Genomic DNA, 16740 nt, shown 5'->3' on the forward strand with positions numbered 1-16740 from the left:
GCCAAGACTACAAGAGAGTAGAAGGGAGACTCTTAGGCAAACCGTGAAATGTCTTATTGCCTTGGAGACATTTATGAAGGGGACATTTCTATGTTTGATATTTTTTTGTGTAAATTCCCAACCAAATTTTGATAATTCTATTAGCTTAAAGGTTGGAATTTTCTTCTAATTTTTGAATGTAATTATTTCTTATAAAAAATATATGAGTAGTTTAAGAAAACTCCTGGTGATAGACTAGCTAAGTAAAATGCACATTGAAAGCTGCTAGAACTAGGACACTTAAAAAAGAGAGGTCATGTTCTCAGTTGAAGCCATGCTGTGTGACATAAGAACATAGTGTGGGCTTTAGCTTGATGTTCTAGTCTTTTGTCAACTATTCTCACTACCTTGATGTTTAGCATTAGGACTCTATAATAACAGAAGCAATATTCCATTGTCAGTGGGAGTGATTTTTCCAATGTCAGCACACCTGCAGAAGCCAAGCAAAAGTTGCTTTTAGATTTATATATTTGGATGTAATAGATTTTGCTAAGGTGTAACATAGGCTGACAGCTTGAGAGTGCTGTGACAATTTTGTCCCACTGCACCCTTCTATAATACAGCTGCTGATTTTTTTTTAGTAGTCCTCAAAGCCAGATCCATTACGTAGTATGTTGATTGACCTGGTTATTTGAGCTTCTAGGTGATATGAAAATAGAAGATTTCATGCAAGTAGGGATCAAATAGATAGGTAGTGAGTCCACAAGGGGTTTGCAAGGCAATATTCCATCACCTTTTCCTGCCCTGTGCCTCCTGTTTTACTCCAGCTGTTCCACTCATTTGTTCAAGTAGATGTTCAACCACTTGGAAATTTATATTGCTGTCATCACACCAGAGCTTTTTTTCATAGCTATTGAGTCAAAGGAACAGCAGGCAGGGAAACCTCCTTTTCTTATTTTTGTATTAGTCCTTTACTAATTTACTGTCACGAAGACATACATGCACTCCCAGCTCTATGTTCTCCCCTGTATCTGGCATCTTCCCTTGACTTTTTCCTTCCAGTCAGGCCCAACTCATCTCATTGATCTCCTTTTTTTTTTTCTCCAGAACTGTTAACAGACACAAAAATTCAGGTAGATGTCATTTTATGTTCACCTTGCTTTACTTTCCAACAATTTAAAACAGGATGACTATATTTCTAGACTTAACTCCTGTTCCTGTGTCCATAATCTAGAATATTTCTTCCTCTACACCTTAATTTTGTCAAACTGCTTTGTGTGTTTTAGTCAAATCCCAATTTAATTATTTACTAATTGAGGGCCAGAACTTGAATATTTAGTACTTTTTTATCTCACAAAATTTATGGATTGGTAAGGACCTTATAGGCCATATAATGGCCACCATCACCTCCACCACTATCCATATCCCTAACAAGTAGTCACCAATCATATTCTTGCAGAAGTCCCTGCTACTACTTATTCCTAATTCTACCCCTCAAATCCTTCTTGTATGTGGCAGTCCTTCAAATACCTGAATTATGATCTTGATTCTTTAGGCTAAATATCCTCAGTTGTTTTAATCTATCCTATATCATTTCTAGGACTTTCACTATCCTTTTCAGCCTTTTTCACACATTCTTTAATTGGTCAGAGTCCCTCCTCAAAGTAGCTCGTAGCTCTCAAAACTAAATGGAATACTCCACATGTGATTTGACCAGGCAGGGTAGTATATAAAAGAACTTCTGGACAACTAGATTCCTATGATTAACTTTGTTTGGGTTTTGTGGTTGTCATTTCATGTTTAATTTATATGGATCTTGTAGTTATCTAAACCTTTAGATCTTTTCACCTTAAATATTGTCTACCAGACTTCCCTGTCATGCAGTTGTTGTTTTTACCAAATGTAAAACTTTATATTGAACTTTACACGATTGGGGAGATCTGGCAGACATTTCAGATATATATGAATACCAGATTTTCAAATGACATGAAATTGGGGGAGACAGCTAACATGCTAGCCTAGAAAGTGGAAAGTATTCTATCATATGAAAATCTGATAAGGCTATTTAAGTCCCTCAATCAAAATACTGATAAAAATATTGAACCACACAATACCCAAAGCATATTCCTATTACTGCAGTATTCCTTTAGAGATCTTCTCTCGGATCACATTGACCAATTCCTTGGTCTGTTATTTAAACAGTTCTGAATTCATTAAACTATATATCTAGTCCAAGGTATCTATCCATGTTTTTCTCAAGGATTTTATGAAAAACTTTACTAAATGAATTAGAATCTTGCTTTATTTTAGCTATTTCATTTTCCCATCTACCTATTTTGTAATCCTGCCAAAAAATGAGGTTAGTATCTTATGACCAACAGGTCATAATATACTAGTTGCCACTGTTTCCTTTTCAAAATATCATTCTTTTCTAAGTCTCATGACAATAGCCAAGTAATTGACTGAAATATCAGAAGAGTGAGGTTGAAGGGCTAAAGCTACAGAAATAAAAAGGGTTACTTACAACCTCCAAGGTATGGGGGCTTGACCTCCTAATAGGCGAGACTTCCAGGAAAATGGCCAAAAAATAGGGAGTGAATTAAAACATAGGCAGGGCATATATGACATAGACTCCATAGATTCACAACATAATTAAAAGCTTTCTAAATCCTTGATTAGGATTTCTGGTTTCAATTCCTAACTTCCAGGTATAAATGATACACTGGAGAAAATTGTAGTGACTTAGTAGGAAGAATGTCTGAATCAGATCTCATCTCATTCAACTTCCTATTTTTATAGATATGAAAACAGGAGCAGAAAGGTTAATTGAGCCTCCCAAATGATGCAGATAATTAATAGCATAGTTAGTCTAAAAAACTCAGGTCTCTTCATCTTAGACTCTCAGGGACCTACTTGTTGAACCTAAAGAATAGTGTTGGAGAGACACATAAAAAACAGTGTTTTACAGATAACTATTGGGGTTTTGAACTTCTGTTTTGGAGAAATCTTTGCTTTTTTTTTTGCTTCATGAATAGTTATTAGATTAAAATTCTCTAATTTTAAAGAAATTTTCTTTTGTCCATCTCTGAAACTGCCTCCTAAATTGGGCCTTGGCCAGGGGAAAAATTCCTCCCTCTCTCCCTCCCTTCTCCTCCCTTCTTCTTCCCCCTTCTTCCCTCCCTTCCTCCCTCCCTCCCTCCCTCCGTTCTTCTTTCCTTTCATCTTCCTCCCTCCTTCCTCCCACCTTCTTTCCTCCTTTCCTCCCTTCCTTCTTTCCATCCATTGATCCTTCCTTCCTTCCTTCCTTCCTTCCTTCCTTCCTTCCTTCCTTCCTTCCTTCCTTCCTTCCTTCCTTCCTTCCTTCCTTCCTTCCTTCCTTCCTTCCACCTTTCCTTCCACCCTTCCTACCACCATCCCTGCCCTTCTTCCCTCTCCTCCTTCCCTCTCTCCTTCCCTTTCTCCTTCCCTTTCTCCTTGACTAAATGGTATTGTATCAGCTTAGGAATCAGATAAAAGCAAGACTATTTAAATGTATTTCTTTTGAAATACAAAATTTGTTGTCTTATAATGATGATAAAGAAAGTAAACACTGTTAAAATTCTGTTGTTGCTTCAGACTCTTTTTCTAGCTTTTCTAGTAAATAAAAATAAATTCACCTTTCTAAAGATAACCTCTCTAATGTAACCTGGCTGACAAATGATCATCTAACTTCTGTTTGAAGATATTCATTGAGACAGAACTGCTGATCTAAAAAAGCCCCCTTTGGTTTTGGACAGCTCTCATTATTAGAGATTTTTTCCTTACCCAGTCCTAAATCTGCCTCTTTGATACTTTTAACATTTAATTCTAGCTAGACCCTCTGGATCCAAGAACAAGTTTGGTTCTTCTTCTTTTATATAAAAGTCCTTTAAATATTTGATGACTATTCTTGTCTCCTTTCCACACCCACCCAGATTTTAACTTCAGTTTAAATCTCATCAATTCTTTCATACACTCTCTTAATATAGTGTGAACCCAAGGGCCTTTCACATATTCATTCATGTCTTTATTGTTTTCATGCTGTTCTGTTTTCTATGATAACTGGCTCTCTGTCTATCTAGATTCCAATAGTACCCTTATTTATGAATCAAGTCATTTTGATGCAGTAATATAATGTCTTGTGTTAATTGCTGTGAATGAGAATCTTATTTTATTTTGATGAAACTGCAAATTCAGTAGGGGTTTGAGACTTACATTATGTTTCTTTTGACCCTCTACACAATGTCTAGTAAAGTGCTGACCATATAAAATAATATACCATTACTGTATATTAAATTAAACCCTTAATGGATTTGTGTGACCTGTTAAAAAATCATATGACAAAGTACCAGATTATGTTTTAATAAGTTTCTTATTTGTAAATTTAGCAATAATAATAGCTGTTTTTAACATTTTGCATTTGAAGGCTTGCAAAGCACTTAATATGTATCATCTCAATATATATTATATTATTTTGAAAAACATAACATTTACTTCAGCAAACATTTATTGAATACCTACTATATGATAAACAGTACTAAATATTAGGTAATATTTAAACTACAAAGCTCAGACAAATCATTCTCTGCTACTTACAATAGCTTACAAAAAGTAAAAGGCTATCAAACACACATAAACTACAGCATAAAATATGCTAATGTAATGATTTTTCAGACTCATTGACTTATAGAATTTGAGAGTTATTAAAGGATAATCGAGTCTACTGCTCTCTTTACAAATAAGGAAATTGAGTCTCCTAAAAAGACCATATTAAACTCACCTAACTAAACAGCAGAATAGAGATTAGAATTTAAATTGCTATTTATTATATTATAACATGTTGCATTGATTGAATTGATAATTTTAAAGAACAGATTTGATAAAGTAGGGATTTATTTTACACAGCTTGAAATCTCAAATTTAAGAAGAGAAACTTTGAGGAGAAGGAACTAAGACATGATAGCCATTTTCCAATATGTGAAGGACTGTCATATGGAAAACAAGCTACACGTGTCCTGTTTAGCCCCAAATAGTAATGCTAAGAGCAACATAGGGAAGTTGTAAGGAGGCAGGTTTGGGCTAAAAATGAAGACATATTTATTAATAATTTGTTGCCCAAAAAGGTGTTTGTTTTGTTTTGTTTTGTTTTTTGTTTTTTTTTTTTAAACAAATGCTACTTGACCATAGAGGATTCTTGTTCAGGGGAAAGTTATCCTCCCTTCCAATTCTAAGGCAGGTTATAATACAGCATATGGTAGACAGCAGCATGCATTGATATAATTGCAGGCTTGGTCTGTATGAAATTACAAATTCCTAGTCAAAAGAATAAGAGGATCAAAGTTCTGTGAGCTGTAAAAGCAGTATCAGAATTTTCCTGGGCCCTTGTAAAATTCCTGTGGCTTCAGTATGGGAGGATGATGCTAGTGAAAAAGATTCTGGGCTCAGGAATTTGCTTCCACTGGAGAAAAACATTAGGATGAGGTGTCAACTCTGTAGCATTGTTATACCATATATAACATAAAATCCTACAGCTCCAAGTAGTCAGAACAAAACTATACCTAACATGAACTAGAATTTCTTATTTCACACTACTCTGTTGCTACAATATTTTCCTGATGGAAACAAGAGCTTTCAGTAACTTACAAAGAAAATGGCAAAACACCAAAACTACTAATTCTGGGAGCTGGTTGGGAAAATTGTTTTCAGAAGACCCAGATATATATTTTAATAGAATCAGGGCAAAATAGAATATTTTGTTTTCAGAAATTTATGTTGGGGGCAGCTAGGTGGCGCAGTGGACAGAGCACCAACCCTGAATTCAGGAGGACCGGACCGAGTTCAAATCTGGTCTCAGACACTTAACATTTCCTAACTGTGTGACTCTTAACTTCACTTAAGTCACTTAACTTCAGCCTCAGGGGGAAAAAAAAAAAGAAAGAAATTTATGTTACTATAATCCATAAAGTTAACTTTACATCAATTAATCTAATGGCAAGTCACTGCCAAAATAAATCCTTTCATATCTGATTACTTAATTTTGACAGTTTCTTTAAATTAGTGGAAGAGTTGAAAGATAGTGCCTATGTATGGAGCAGAATCCTTAATAGAACTGCAGAGACTTAATTATGATCTGTCAGTAACAATAGAGTTTTGACAGTAAGTAATGTTTGGAGTTCACTGAAAATATATGTATTTGAAGTTTGTATTGATTGAAGAGTTATTATTTAGAATTATAGTGGTATTATCATTGCTATTGAACTGCCCTAAAATACCCTCAAATTGGTATATGTGGTCTTGAGATTTATTCTGGAAGTAAAAATCAGTTTTAGCAGTTTTTCCTCAAACTTTCAAATGGGTGGATTTAAGACTTTACGGTCCTCTGATTAATTTTGCCCCAAGGTTCAAGCAGCAATTGCTGGAACTGTCTCATTCCTATGTTTTGTGGTGTGCTGTGATAATACAAGTAAAACATCTAACATAGTATTTGAAATGTGAGATAACAATTTCCCTTAAATTCTTTATCCTCACCCCAATGCCAGGACCAGTTTTTTTCAGGGTTTAGTTCATTAACATAACTGTTTTCCTTCTTTTGTATTATCATAAATGATCTCTTCTCTACCTATTCCCTTCTCCATTTATATGCTCATCACTCCTGGGTAAGGCAGGAAGTAATGTGAATATATTATGGGCACTTCCCTTTTGGCAGTTGCTTTTTTTTTTTTGGTGGAAATGGGCAGAAATATCGTCTGGGGATACAAAGAAGCTTAGAACCTTCAAAAGCATCATGGGATGAGTTTTAAGATAGAGATTTGTCCCCATTTATATTTTTCCGTTGTCTTCAACTTGTAGTTATATATATATATCATATACATCATGTTTCTAGATAGTCAACCACAGTGGTCATTATTGAGTATGACTTTTAAAAATGATGACGGGGGGGCAATTAATTCAATGTAATTAATCAGTTTTGAGTATCTACTATGTGCTAGTAGAAAGCAGAAGACAAAAATTACTCTGTCCTTTCCCCTAGGGTGGGGACATAGATAATATATATTTAGGTAAGTAAATTTGAAATTATAAGCAATAAATTATATGTAATTCTAGATTTGAGAGAGCATTAGTTTATGATTCTCCTAATTTAAGTGCGACTGGTATGTTTTAGAATGACAGCATTGTATGTATGCTTGACCATATTTGATTTTAGTGTAATGTTAATTGAGTTTATGAATGCTGAGCATGTGAAGATATATACTTAATTTGACATTGTATTTGGGGATGCTTGTGAAGCTTTTGATTACTCAGTGTGGTTCACTTCTGTACAGGTTAGAGTGGGAAATTCAACAGCTGAAGCAAAAACTACGTGAAGTTGATGGTATTCATAAAGGGTGCCAGGGAACCCTGGGGGGGAGTCGATTTCATTCTAACTCCCCAACCAGTGCAGCAAAATCTCAGTCTCCTCTGCTTCCACTGGTTGATGACAGGTACTGTATATGAAGCAGATCTTGGATCTTGTTTTTTCACATAAGTTAACTTTTCCTCATCTTTTATATTAAGTGAAACCTTGTGGAGGCCTCTGTTAGACTGTTAGGAATTTCTCTATCTCTTGCTTTGTTGGTAATATGTAGAAATACTGATGATTTTTGTGGGTTTATTTTATATTCTGCAACATTGCTGAAGCTGCTAATTATTTTTAATAAGTTTTTAGTTGATTTTCTAGAATTCTGTAAAGGGAACATCATGTTATCTAGGTTCTAGGCCAAGCCCCATTTGACCATTATTTGGGTCCTAAATGACTCAGATTGAATGTAAGTAGCAGTCATTTCTGCTTTTGTCAGAAATCCTCTCACTGAATGGGGACAGCCTCAGTCAGACTGACACCTATTGAGACCTTAGTTTAAAAGGGCCAAGGTCTCCCACTGTAGCCAGGACCATCTTCAATCATGCTGATCTATATCAGGCTGCTGGACCTAGAGGGCTCTGTGGGGGAAAGGGAGGCAGGTGACGTTGCCCTGCTCTCTCTCCTTCCCTCAAATCTAATTCACTTACATATCATGGCATCACATCCCTGATGTCATAGTCCTCTTCAAGAACAAAAAACAACAACAGCAGCAAAAACAATTTAGGTATTTTACCCTAAATTTATATATTTTGTACAATAGGGATTTTAAATTTCATATGAAGTCAAAGATATTCTCTTTAGTTGGGAGGAGAACCTTCTATTATATACACACATTTGGACTCCTTGGACAAAGAATTGTTTGCAGGTGGTGAGTTTGTGTCTGTTTTAGTTGAGGTTAGATTTGGGAATTGTGTCTTTTTAAAAAAAAAAGTTTGTGAAGTAAGAAGGCAGGTGGTGTAAGAATGAAATAATCTTAATATGTCATGGTCCTTAAAAACATTCCAAGTTTGGGTTTTTCCCCTAATTTATTTTCAGGCTTAATGCTTACATTGAAGAAGAAGTACAGCGGCGTCTGCAGAATGTCCATCCCAGAACTGGAGATAATATCTGTTTCTCCCAGTCTACAGAAATGCGAAGGGTAAGCCAAATTTGACAAATTTGAGTTTCAAAAGGACCTTTCATAGAAAAAAATTTTTTTCTGTGCAGGTTCTTTCTTATTTTTTTTCTCAGTAATAATAATGTAAAAATATGTTACTACTAAACCAAATGTTAGTTCACTAAACTTTAACAAGATCAAGATGAGCAGGTAGTGACCAAGCCTTGTGTATCCTAAGATTGGAAGGTTTGTGAAGTGAAGGTAGCTTACTTTTGTATATTTATTTCTTCAAATTCATAATTATAATTTTTGGTGACCATGTATGTGTCTATTTTCCTTCTTCTTCCACAAGGGTATAGCTGTGGCTTCCAGTGCATTTCACACAATACCACAAGGAGTGTTATGTTTTCTTTTGGTGCTGATGGATGTTAGTAACAGTCCAGTTTTATCAGTAAAGTATATTATTTACCTATTAATACATAGTGAGGACAGTCCTCAGGAAATAATGTTTTTAGTATTCATACTTGGACTTTTTATAAGATAAATGAATATCTCAAATCTCTTCAAGGTGAGAAATGCAGAGGTGTAGTTAGTTATTTTATGAGTAAAAATTCTCTAATGGATTTGTATTCTTTTTAAAATTTTTCCTTTCTTTTAGTTCGGAAATTTTCCCTTTTTTGTTTTTATTTTTTTTCCCAAATGCATGTAGAAACAATTTAAAACATTTTCTTTTACGTTTTGGGTTCCCAAATCTATCCCTTCCTCCTTTCCTCCCCTCTTTTCCTAAGATAATTTCAATCTGATATAGGTCATGTAAAACTTTCCCAAATTAGTTATTTTGTAGAAGAAAACTAACAAAATAAAAGGAAAAAAAAGAAAAAAGTTGAAAAATAGTATGCTTCAATCTGTATTCAGATGCTATTTATCCTTTCTCTGAAGTCAGCATTTTTAAATTTTTGAGTCCTTTAGGATTGTTTTAGATCTTTATAATGCTAGGAATAGCTAACTCATGCAGTTGTTCATTGTATCTTATTGCTGTGACTGTGTACAATGGTTCTGTTTACTTTACTCTGTATCAGTTCATGTAAGTCTTTCCAGGTTTTTCAGAAACCATCCTATTCATCATTCCTTATAGTGTGTAATATTTCATTACAATCATGTACCACAGTTTATTCAGACACTCCCCAGTTGATGAGCATTCCCTCAATTTTCAATTCTTAGCCACTACAAAAGGAGCCTCTATAAATATTTTTGTATGAATAGATTCTTTCCCTCTTGTTTATGATCTCTACATCTAGTAGTGATATTCCTGGAGCAAAAAGTGTATACATAGTTTTATAGCACAAACCTTCTAGAGTGGTGAAGTTGTTTCCAGATCTAACTCTTTTGGAGCATTTCATTCTTGATAGACAAGCATGTTTTTTAGTTCACTGTTAGAGCTCATAAATATTTCTAATCAAACCAGTTTTTCTCCCTTGAAAAGCAGATAACTTAATTTTTCTTTCATTTCCAGGATAATGAAAAACTTCACAATGGCACCATTCAGCGTAAGCTAAAGTATGAGGTAGGTAATGATTTTTTAGATTGATAGGGTCGTCTTAAATTATGATATGCTCATGTGATTAAATTTTCTTAATGCTTAGTCACATAATTAGAAATTAGAAGTGACAATGAGATTTATGTCTAATAGAAAAAGCAAGCTATTATATGAACTTAAAATTAAATAGAATCTTACACATTGCATATAGCTTTGACTTTTTCTCAATATAGCATATTGAGACTAAAAAACCAAAAACCAACTTTCCAATAAAATCTTTCCTCATCCTTCTTTAAAATTCAAAATTATGTGATGTGAATCAGAATTGAGATTTGGAAATATAATAAAGAACTGTTCAACATTTGAAAAAAAAAATCTAATTCCAAAATCCATAAATCTTTGTATTACTACTTCTATTCTAAAAGAATACTTTTGAGTGACTAATTATTATATCTCTCTCTAATGAACTATTTTATACCTTAGGCATATCACACCAAAGTTTATTTGGATGTAAGGCTCATGATCTTTTTTTTTGGTACTCTCTATTTGCTATAGATATCATCCCTTACATTTCTGATCTTTTGTATCTACACAAGAAGTCTATAAATTACAAGGCTATAGAAATTCTAGTTAATCCCTCAAATTAGAATTGGCTTAATTTACATTACCTATTGTTACCCTATCTTCTTTCTAATCATTATCCTCTTCCAGAGAGTTAATATTCTTGGGGAAAAACATCTATCTTCCATTTCTCTAGACTACAACACCTAGCCACAGTATATTATACATAGTAAGAAATCAACAGATATTTATTATTGTTTATTCATTCATGTCTTCAGAAAACATGTATGGCTGCCCTCAAAACACTTATTTCCAAATATGAAACTAAATCACACATAGAAAAATACTCCAAAATTACCAATTAATTTCTCTTACCCTTATAGTTTAATTCAGAATAGATCTACTTTTGACACCTTTTACCTCCTGCATATATAGTCTTGAACTAATTTGTATGTTGTTTGAATATGAAGTTAATTCAGGTCACTCAATATTATTCTTTATATAAAATAATCCAACTTTACAATGAAATATGGGTACTGTGAACTAATTGTATAAACTATAATCTTGTCAAATATATTATATGTGAAATCCAGAAAATGATCTTCTGCTCCACAATCATACCATCTATTCTTCATTCAGATTACTCATTCTTGAATCACATATCAATCAGGGCCAATGGATTTAGATTTATCATTTTATTTCTGCATGAATTCATAAAGTGAAATCAATGAAAATAAATGTAAAAATTATTATTCTCTAAGAATTGTAGAGAATAAAAACAGCATCCCTATTTCTACTTTTTGACATTTTGAACAGAAAAGACAATCTTGGCCATCGCACTATCTGGTTCCACTTCGACCTGTTGGTGATACAAATTCTTCCATTATCATTAATGAAGAAATAAGTCAAGTAGACTCAAAGAAAGAAGAAAGTCATTCAGTGACTTGGAGCATATTAGATTCTACAAATTCCTTATTTGTGTCAAAAGGGAAAGCCTACCAAAAAAGGAACCAGTGTTCAGAGCAAGAGTTTTTATGTGAAATTAATCATAAGCAAACTTGTCCTGAATCTACTGGTAGTTTTGATCAAGATTGTTGTTATGAAAATCGTCCTCTCGATTTTCTTCAAATAAATCAGGGAAGTATAAAATGTTTGCAAGATAAGATAAAGAATCTCAATTATTCAAAATACATGGCATTGACTGGTGAAGAAGTCCTCAGCTCACGGATTGAATCCAATTGGACTTTCCTACAGCATAGATCCAACACCACCTCTGTAGAGAGTTACAAAAATGAGACCAGACAGAGCGATATGCTTTGCTTATTTCTTTCTGATTCTTTTTCCAATGAGAAGAGTCCATCCAAATCAGATCCCCAGGAGTTCCCTTCCCCACTTCTTTATTGTGAACAGCACCTTGAAAAGGAGTTACACAGAACAAAACAAAGCCCCCTTCCACCTACAGATGTTAGGACAGATACACTCTATGGTTTGGAATACTTTTATAGCAAGTTTTCTAGCATTTATAAAGATTCCAGGAGTCACCTTCTCCAAAATAGCACAAAGATGCTCAACCAAGCAAGACATATGGGTAGCCTCTGTGACCCCAAGGGTATTACCTCCCAAGTAACAACATTAATTAGAAATTTGCCAGTACTTAGAAACTTGCCTCTGGAGACATACTGGAAGTCATACTTGAAGTGGTCAGATCCACCTCCTTTAAATGATGCTCAAGTTGTCATGAGTAACAAGGACCAACTAGAAAAAATTTTGCCAACACAGAGTCCCATGCATTATATGACCTCAGCCATCTCATTAACCACAGGTTTACAAAGTTCTTCTCAAAGCTCTGTTTTCCAGCGTATATGTGACAATACCAGAAATCTCTCTGCATTCAAGCAGACTCTTGTGCAGTTTCCAGCTAAACTACTGAGACTTCAGGAATTATCTTTAAAAGGCCTATTAGATTGTGTAACCTATATCTTCCCTGAGCTTTGGACCCAAATAGATGAAGTAAAAGGTATTTACTGGCTTGCCGTTGCTAATTGCAAAGAGCCAGACCCACAGCCAGCCTGTTTAATAATGTGCAGTTCAGCCTTCTATGCCTTTCTTCTATCAAATGATTGCCCAGACTCATTATACATTTTTCATATTCTTCCTCTTACTATGCTTAGAGAAATTCAAATTGGTTTTGGAGGACAATGTGTACGGCTTCTGGGCTCCACAGAAGAACACTTGCTCACTTTGTTTAGTTACAACAAAAATTTCACTCAGCAGATATGCTGTGAGCTACTAAGTTCCTTAATGTCTGTGTCAGATGGTAACATGTGTTTTGATCATCCTTTGCTTAGGGAAGATTTAGTCCAGCTTTCACTTGATTGGAGAACAGAAGTTACTGATTTGGTTTTGACAAGTGGAGTGAAAATGACATCTAAATTCCAAAGTACCCTAGTTGACATTATTTACTTTCTTCATGGAAACATGGACAGAAATATTCCCTCTCTGGCAGAGGTTCAATTATTATTATATACTACAGTCAAAGTAAAAAGTGACTCTAGCCAAACATGTTGTAAGTCATTAGTTCTTCTTAATACATATATTGGACTAGTGAGAGAAGATTGTGTTTTCTATCCCCTTATTATTTCTCCAAGAATATCTCCTCAACGCTCACAATTTGATTTGATAAAGTTTCGTGCTTTAAGTGAGTTTAGATGTATTGTTGCAGACCAGAAAAACTTGTTAGAAGTAGAGCTTGTCTTTTTCAAAAAGCATAAAATTACATCTGATTCAAGAATTGGTTTTTCTGGACACCATTTGTCCAATTCCCCATCACATATTGTAAATACCTCAAATGATTCATCTGAGGTCTGGAAACTAACTTTCAATTCACAAGATGAAGTTCTTTGGCTAATTAGATACTTAACAAGATTGTAGAAAGTAGATTCTTGAAAGTGCATTTATTATATATGTATTTGAAGTCTTTCCTTGATATAGTAAGCATGAAAAGTAATCAGTGAAGAGAAAATAAATGCCCTCAATGTAACTAACATGGATATCTAAAACTGGAAATTTAACAGTTTTAAATATTGATAATAAAATGACTGTCAACAAAGAATTGATATAATGCCTCATAACTTTCTCAATTATTCTTAAAGTAATGCTTGATTAAGGGATTTTTTTTGTATTACATTTGACTTTATATTGATTTATGGTATAGCTGTTCTTGGTTGAGTTCTGAAATAATTTGCCTTAATGTTGTTAAGAAAGTGCTTCAATGCTTTGACATTCATCGCCATTCAGAGATTTAGATGTGGCTAGGACAGTTGAACAGTAGAAGCTATGGATGCACAGAACTTCCTATAAGGACACAGGGATTTAATGTGTCTACTATTCGGAAAAAAAAAAATAGAGTCAGAGATAAGGACTCTTCTGAGGTTACTTAGGTGGTTTATTGACACTTCATTGGATTGTTATTGTCTGAGGTCTTCCATCTTATATCATCTATCTTCTTTGTCCCTTTTTCTTTATTTTCTTTATTTCTCTCTTTTCTTTCTTCTCTTGTATAGTTTTTCATACTCATTCTTCCTTCTTCCCTCCCTCCCCTCCTTTCTTCCCGTCCCTCCTTCTCTCCCTCAATCCCTCCCTCCCTCCTTCCCTTCCAGCTATTAAAATTTTATTTACATTATTTCTAATATGTGGAATAAAACAAGCATTTCCATAACATAGTATAATTAAAAAAATGTTTACACATGAAGGTGCACATCTACTATATAAAACTTGCTATTCCTTTCAAACATAATAAAGTTATCATGTACATTTATGTTATTTTCTTCCCCCTACTCTAAAAATTGATATCATTAGACATAAATATACACACACATATAAAATCATTCTCTCTCTCTCTTTCTCTCTCTCTCTCTCTCTTTCTCTCTCTCTCTCTCTCTTTCTCTCTCTCTCTTTCTCTCTCTCTCTCTCTCTCTCTCTCTCTCTCTCTCTCTCTATATATATATATATATATATATATATATATATATATATATATATATATATATATATATCATTGCTTTCATTTAATGTATCTAGCTTCTTTCTTCATATTTTTTTATGCTTTGGATGTTAAAATTTTGACACGGGAAACCTAACCCGGCCCGGACACGGAAAGGATTGACAGATTGATAGCTCTTTCTCGATTCTGTCAAAATGACTTATTTGTTGAAAGTTGTTAAAACAGTATTGCTGGATACAGCATTCTTTAGGTTCTGCTCATTTTTCTCTTCATTATTTCGTACAAGTTTATCCATATTTTTTTAAGATCATCAGGCTCATCATTTCTTATATTATAGTAGTATTCTATAACAATCATATATACCACAACTTGTTTAGCCATTCCCCAATTGACAGGCATCCCCTAATTTCCATTCTTTGCCACTACAAAGAAAGCTCTTATAAATATTTTAGAACATATTGGTACTATTCCTTTTCCTCTAATCATATTTTGAATAAGTGTATTGCTAGATCAAAGATATAAGTAAGAATTATTTATCATGATTTTCACAAGGAAAGAAGGTGCTAATTATGATGATGTCATGGCTAGAGAACAGCACATAATTTCATCAGTGAATTATAAATGTTTAAACATACATTGACTAGTCCCATATGGAAAAAGAACTCATAACTCTTTCTGAGCATGTTATAAATTGTAGCCTTTACATAGATGGGACAAAATCATACTATTAATCATAGTATTAATCTTGCTGACCATTGCTTTCTTTTGATGCAAATATTCCAGGATGGTATTTAAAGGTGACTTTCAAGTTTCAAGATTCGGTGACATTATTACTTCTATAATATAAAGACAATTTATATTTTGGGCTGCTTCCTAATAACTCTTTCCTATGTGAATGGGAATTAAGTTTCATCTTATAAAACTAAGTTAATTCTAATGAGCTACTGATAGGTTGTCCCTTTATTAGCTATTGGAAACATCAGTGATTTTCACTGGTGGTATTGGTTACCTCTTATGTAACCATAGGCTTGCCACTTGCCTTCTTAAAGTCTGTGGAGCCCCTGCCTATACTCTTGCTCTCCTTTCTGTCTCTGGAGAGCTAAAGACCATCTTAAAGGTAAGGTCTCATCATAGGTTAGACTCTATAACAAAGGTAAGGAACGTCCAGCCTGTGGACTATATACAAGGTCCATGAAATCCTTTGCTAGTCACTACCCAGGCAATGATGAGCTGAAAGCTAGGCACAATAACCTCCCACTGCTTGTCTTCTATAATAGTTTTGTGATGTAATTTTGTAATCATTTTGTTCGTCCCAGGAATGATGTTATAAATATCCAAATGACCGTTGGCAGAAAAAAGTTTCCTCACCTCTGCTTTAGAAGGACTCATACCTCAGTACTGGTGAGAACTTTTTTCTAAAACTTTGCCAACTTCTAAATCAGGTGACAGAATTTGTGTTTGCATTCTGGAGATCAAATTATCATTATCCCTTCAGAGCTAATTCAGAACCTTAGGAAAAATTTAGCATCACTGCAGGACAACTGGAGTTTAGAAGAGCACATACCTTATAAATCATTCTCAAGCCAGGGTCTTCATGCAAAGCCTTCAGATCACATTTTCCTGGGGTTGTGATATAGATTAGATAACCTACAACTTTTATATACATCCATTGGTTTGCACTTTGGCTATGCTATCCTTTAATAGATAGCTATAAAGTATGAAGTAGCTTGACTTGCAGGTCTAGAGGTTGATTTTGAATTTCAGCAAAGCACATTATATGGTGAGATAATAATAACCTCTTTGATTTAAATATTTGTGTGTGTGTGTGTGTGTGTGTGTGTGTGTGTGTGTGTGTGTGTGTGTGTATCTGGCCTGTGAAAGAATCCTTAGGAAATTATATTTGTTGATGTCATTTTGAGTACACACTTTTGAATTCATTCTTTGTTCCTGAAATAATACCTAACTTTGGTAATCAGGAGCAAAAAAGGGGGCGGGGGTGAGAGAGAGAGAGAGAAAGAAAAGATAGGTCATATGATAAATAACAAATTATAAACAAGAAAAATATTTTTCCCTAAGCAGATTTTTTAAAAATTCAAAAATAATAGTATTTACATGGTGGGATTTGTTAATATTTCTTAGACATTATC

At 34.1% G+C, this 16740-nt stretch overlaps 1 protein-coding gene across 13 annotated transcripts in view; it reads left to right on the plus strand.

Annotated features, from left to right (window-relative positions):
* Positions 1-16740, plus strand: part of KIF16B (kinesin family member 16B) — a 341720-nt gene that overhangs the window by 220560 nt on the left and 104420 nt on the right. For 3 of the 13 annotated variants that reach the window (XM_074287823.1, XM_074287826.1, XM_074287824.1), the window contains 3 exons: positions 7320-7478; positions 8432-8534; positions 10006-10056. In XM_074287823.1, coding sequence (XP_074143924.1) covers positions 7320-7478; positions 8432-8534; positions 10006-10056 — 313 coding nt within the window. Of the gene's footprint in view, positions 1-7319; positions 7479-8431; positions 8535-10005; positions 10057-11406; positions 13773-16740 lie in introns of those variants that run through there. The other 10 variants (XM_074287819.1, XM_074287821.1, XM_074287817.1 and 7 more) reach the window with 6 other exon arrangements.

This window comes from Sminthopsis crassicaudata, chromosome 2 (assembly GCF_048593235.1).
Source record: "Sminthopsis crassicaudata isolate SCR6 chromosome 2, ASM4859323v1, whole genome shotgun sequence".
In the NCBI taxonomy this organism is placed as follows: Eukaryota; Metazoa; Chordata; class Mammalia; order Dasyuromorphia; family Dasyuridae; genus Sminthopsis; species Sminthopsis crassicaudata.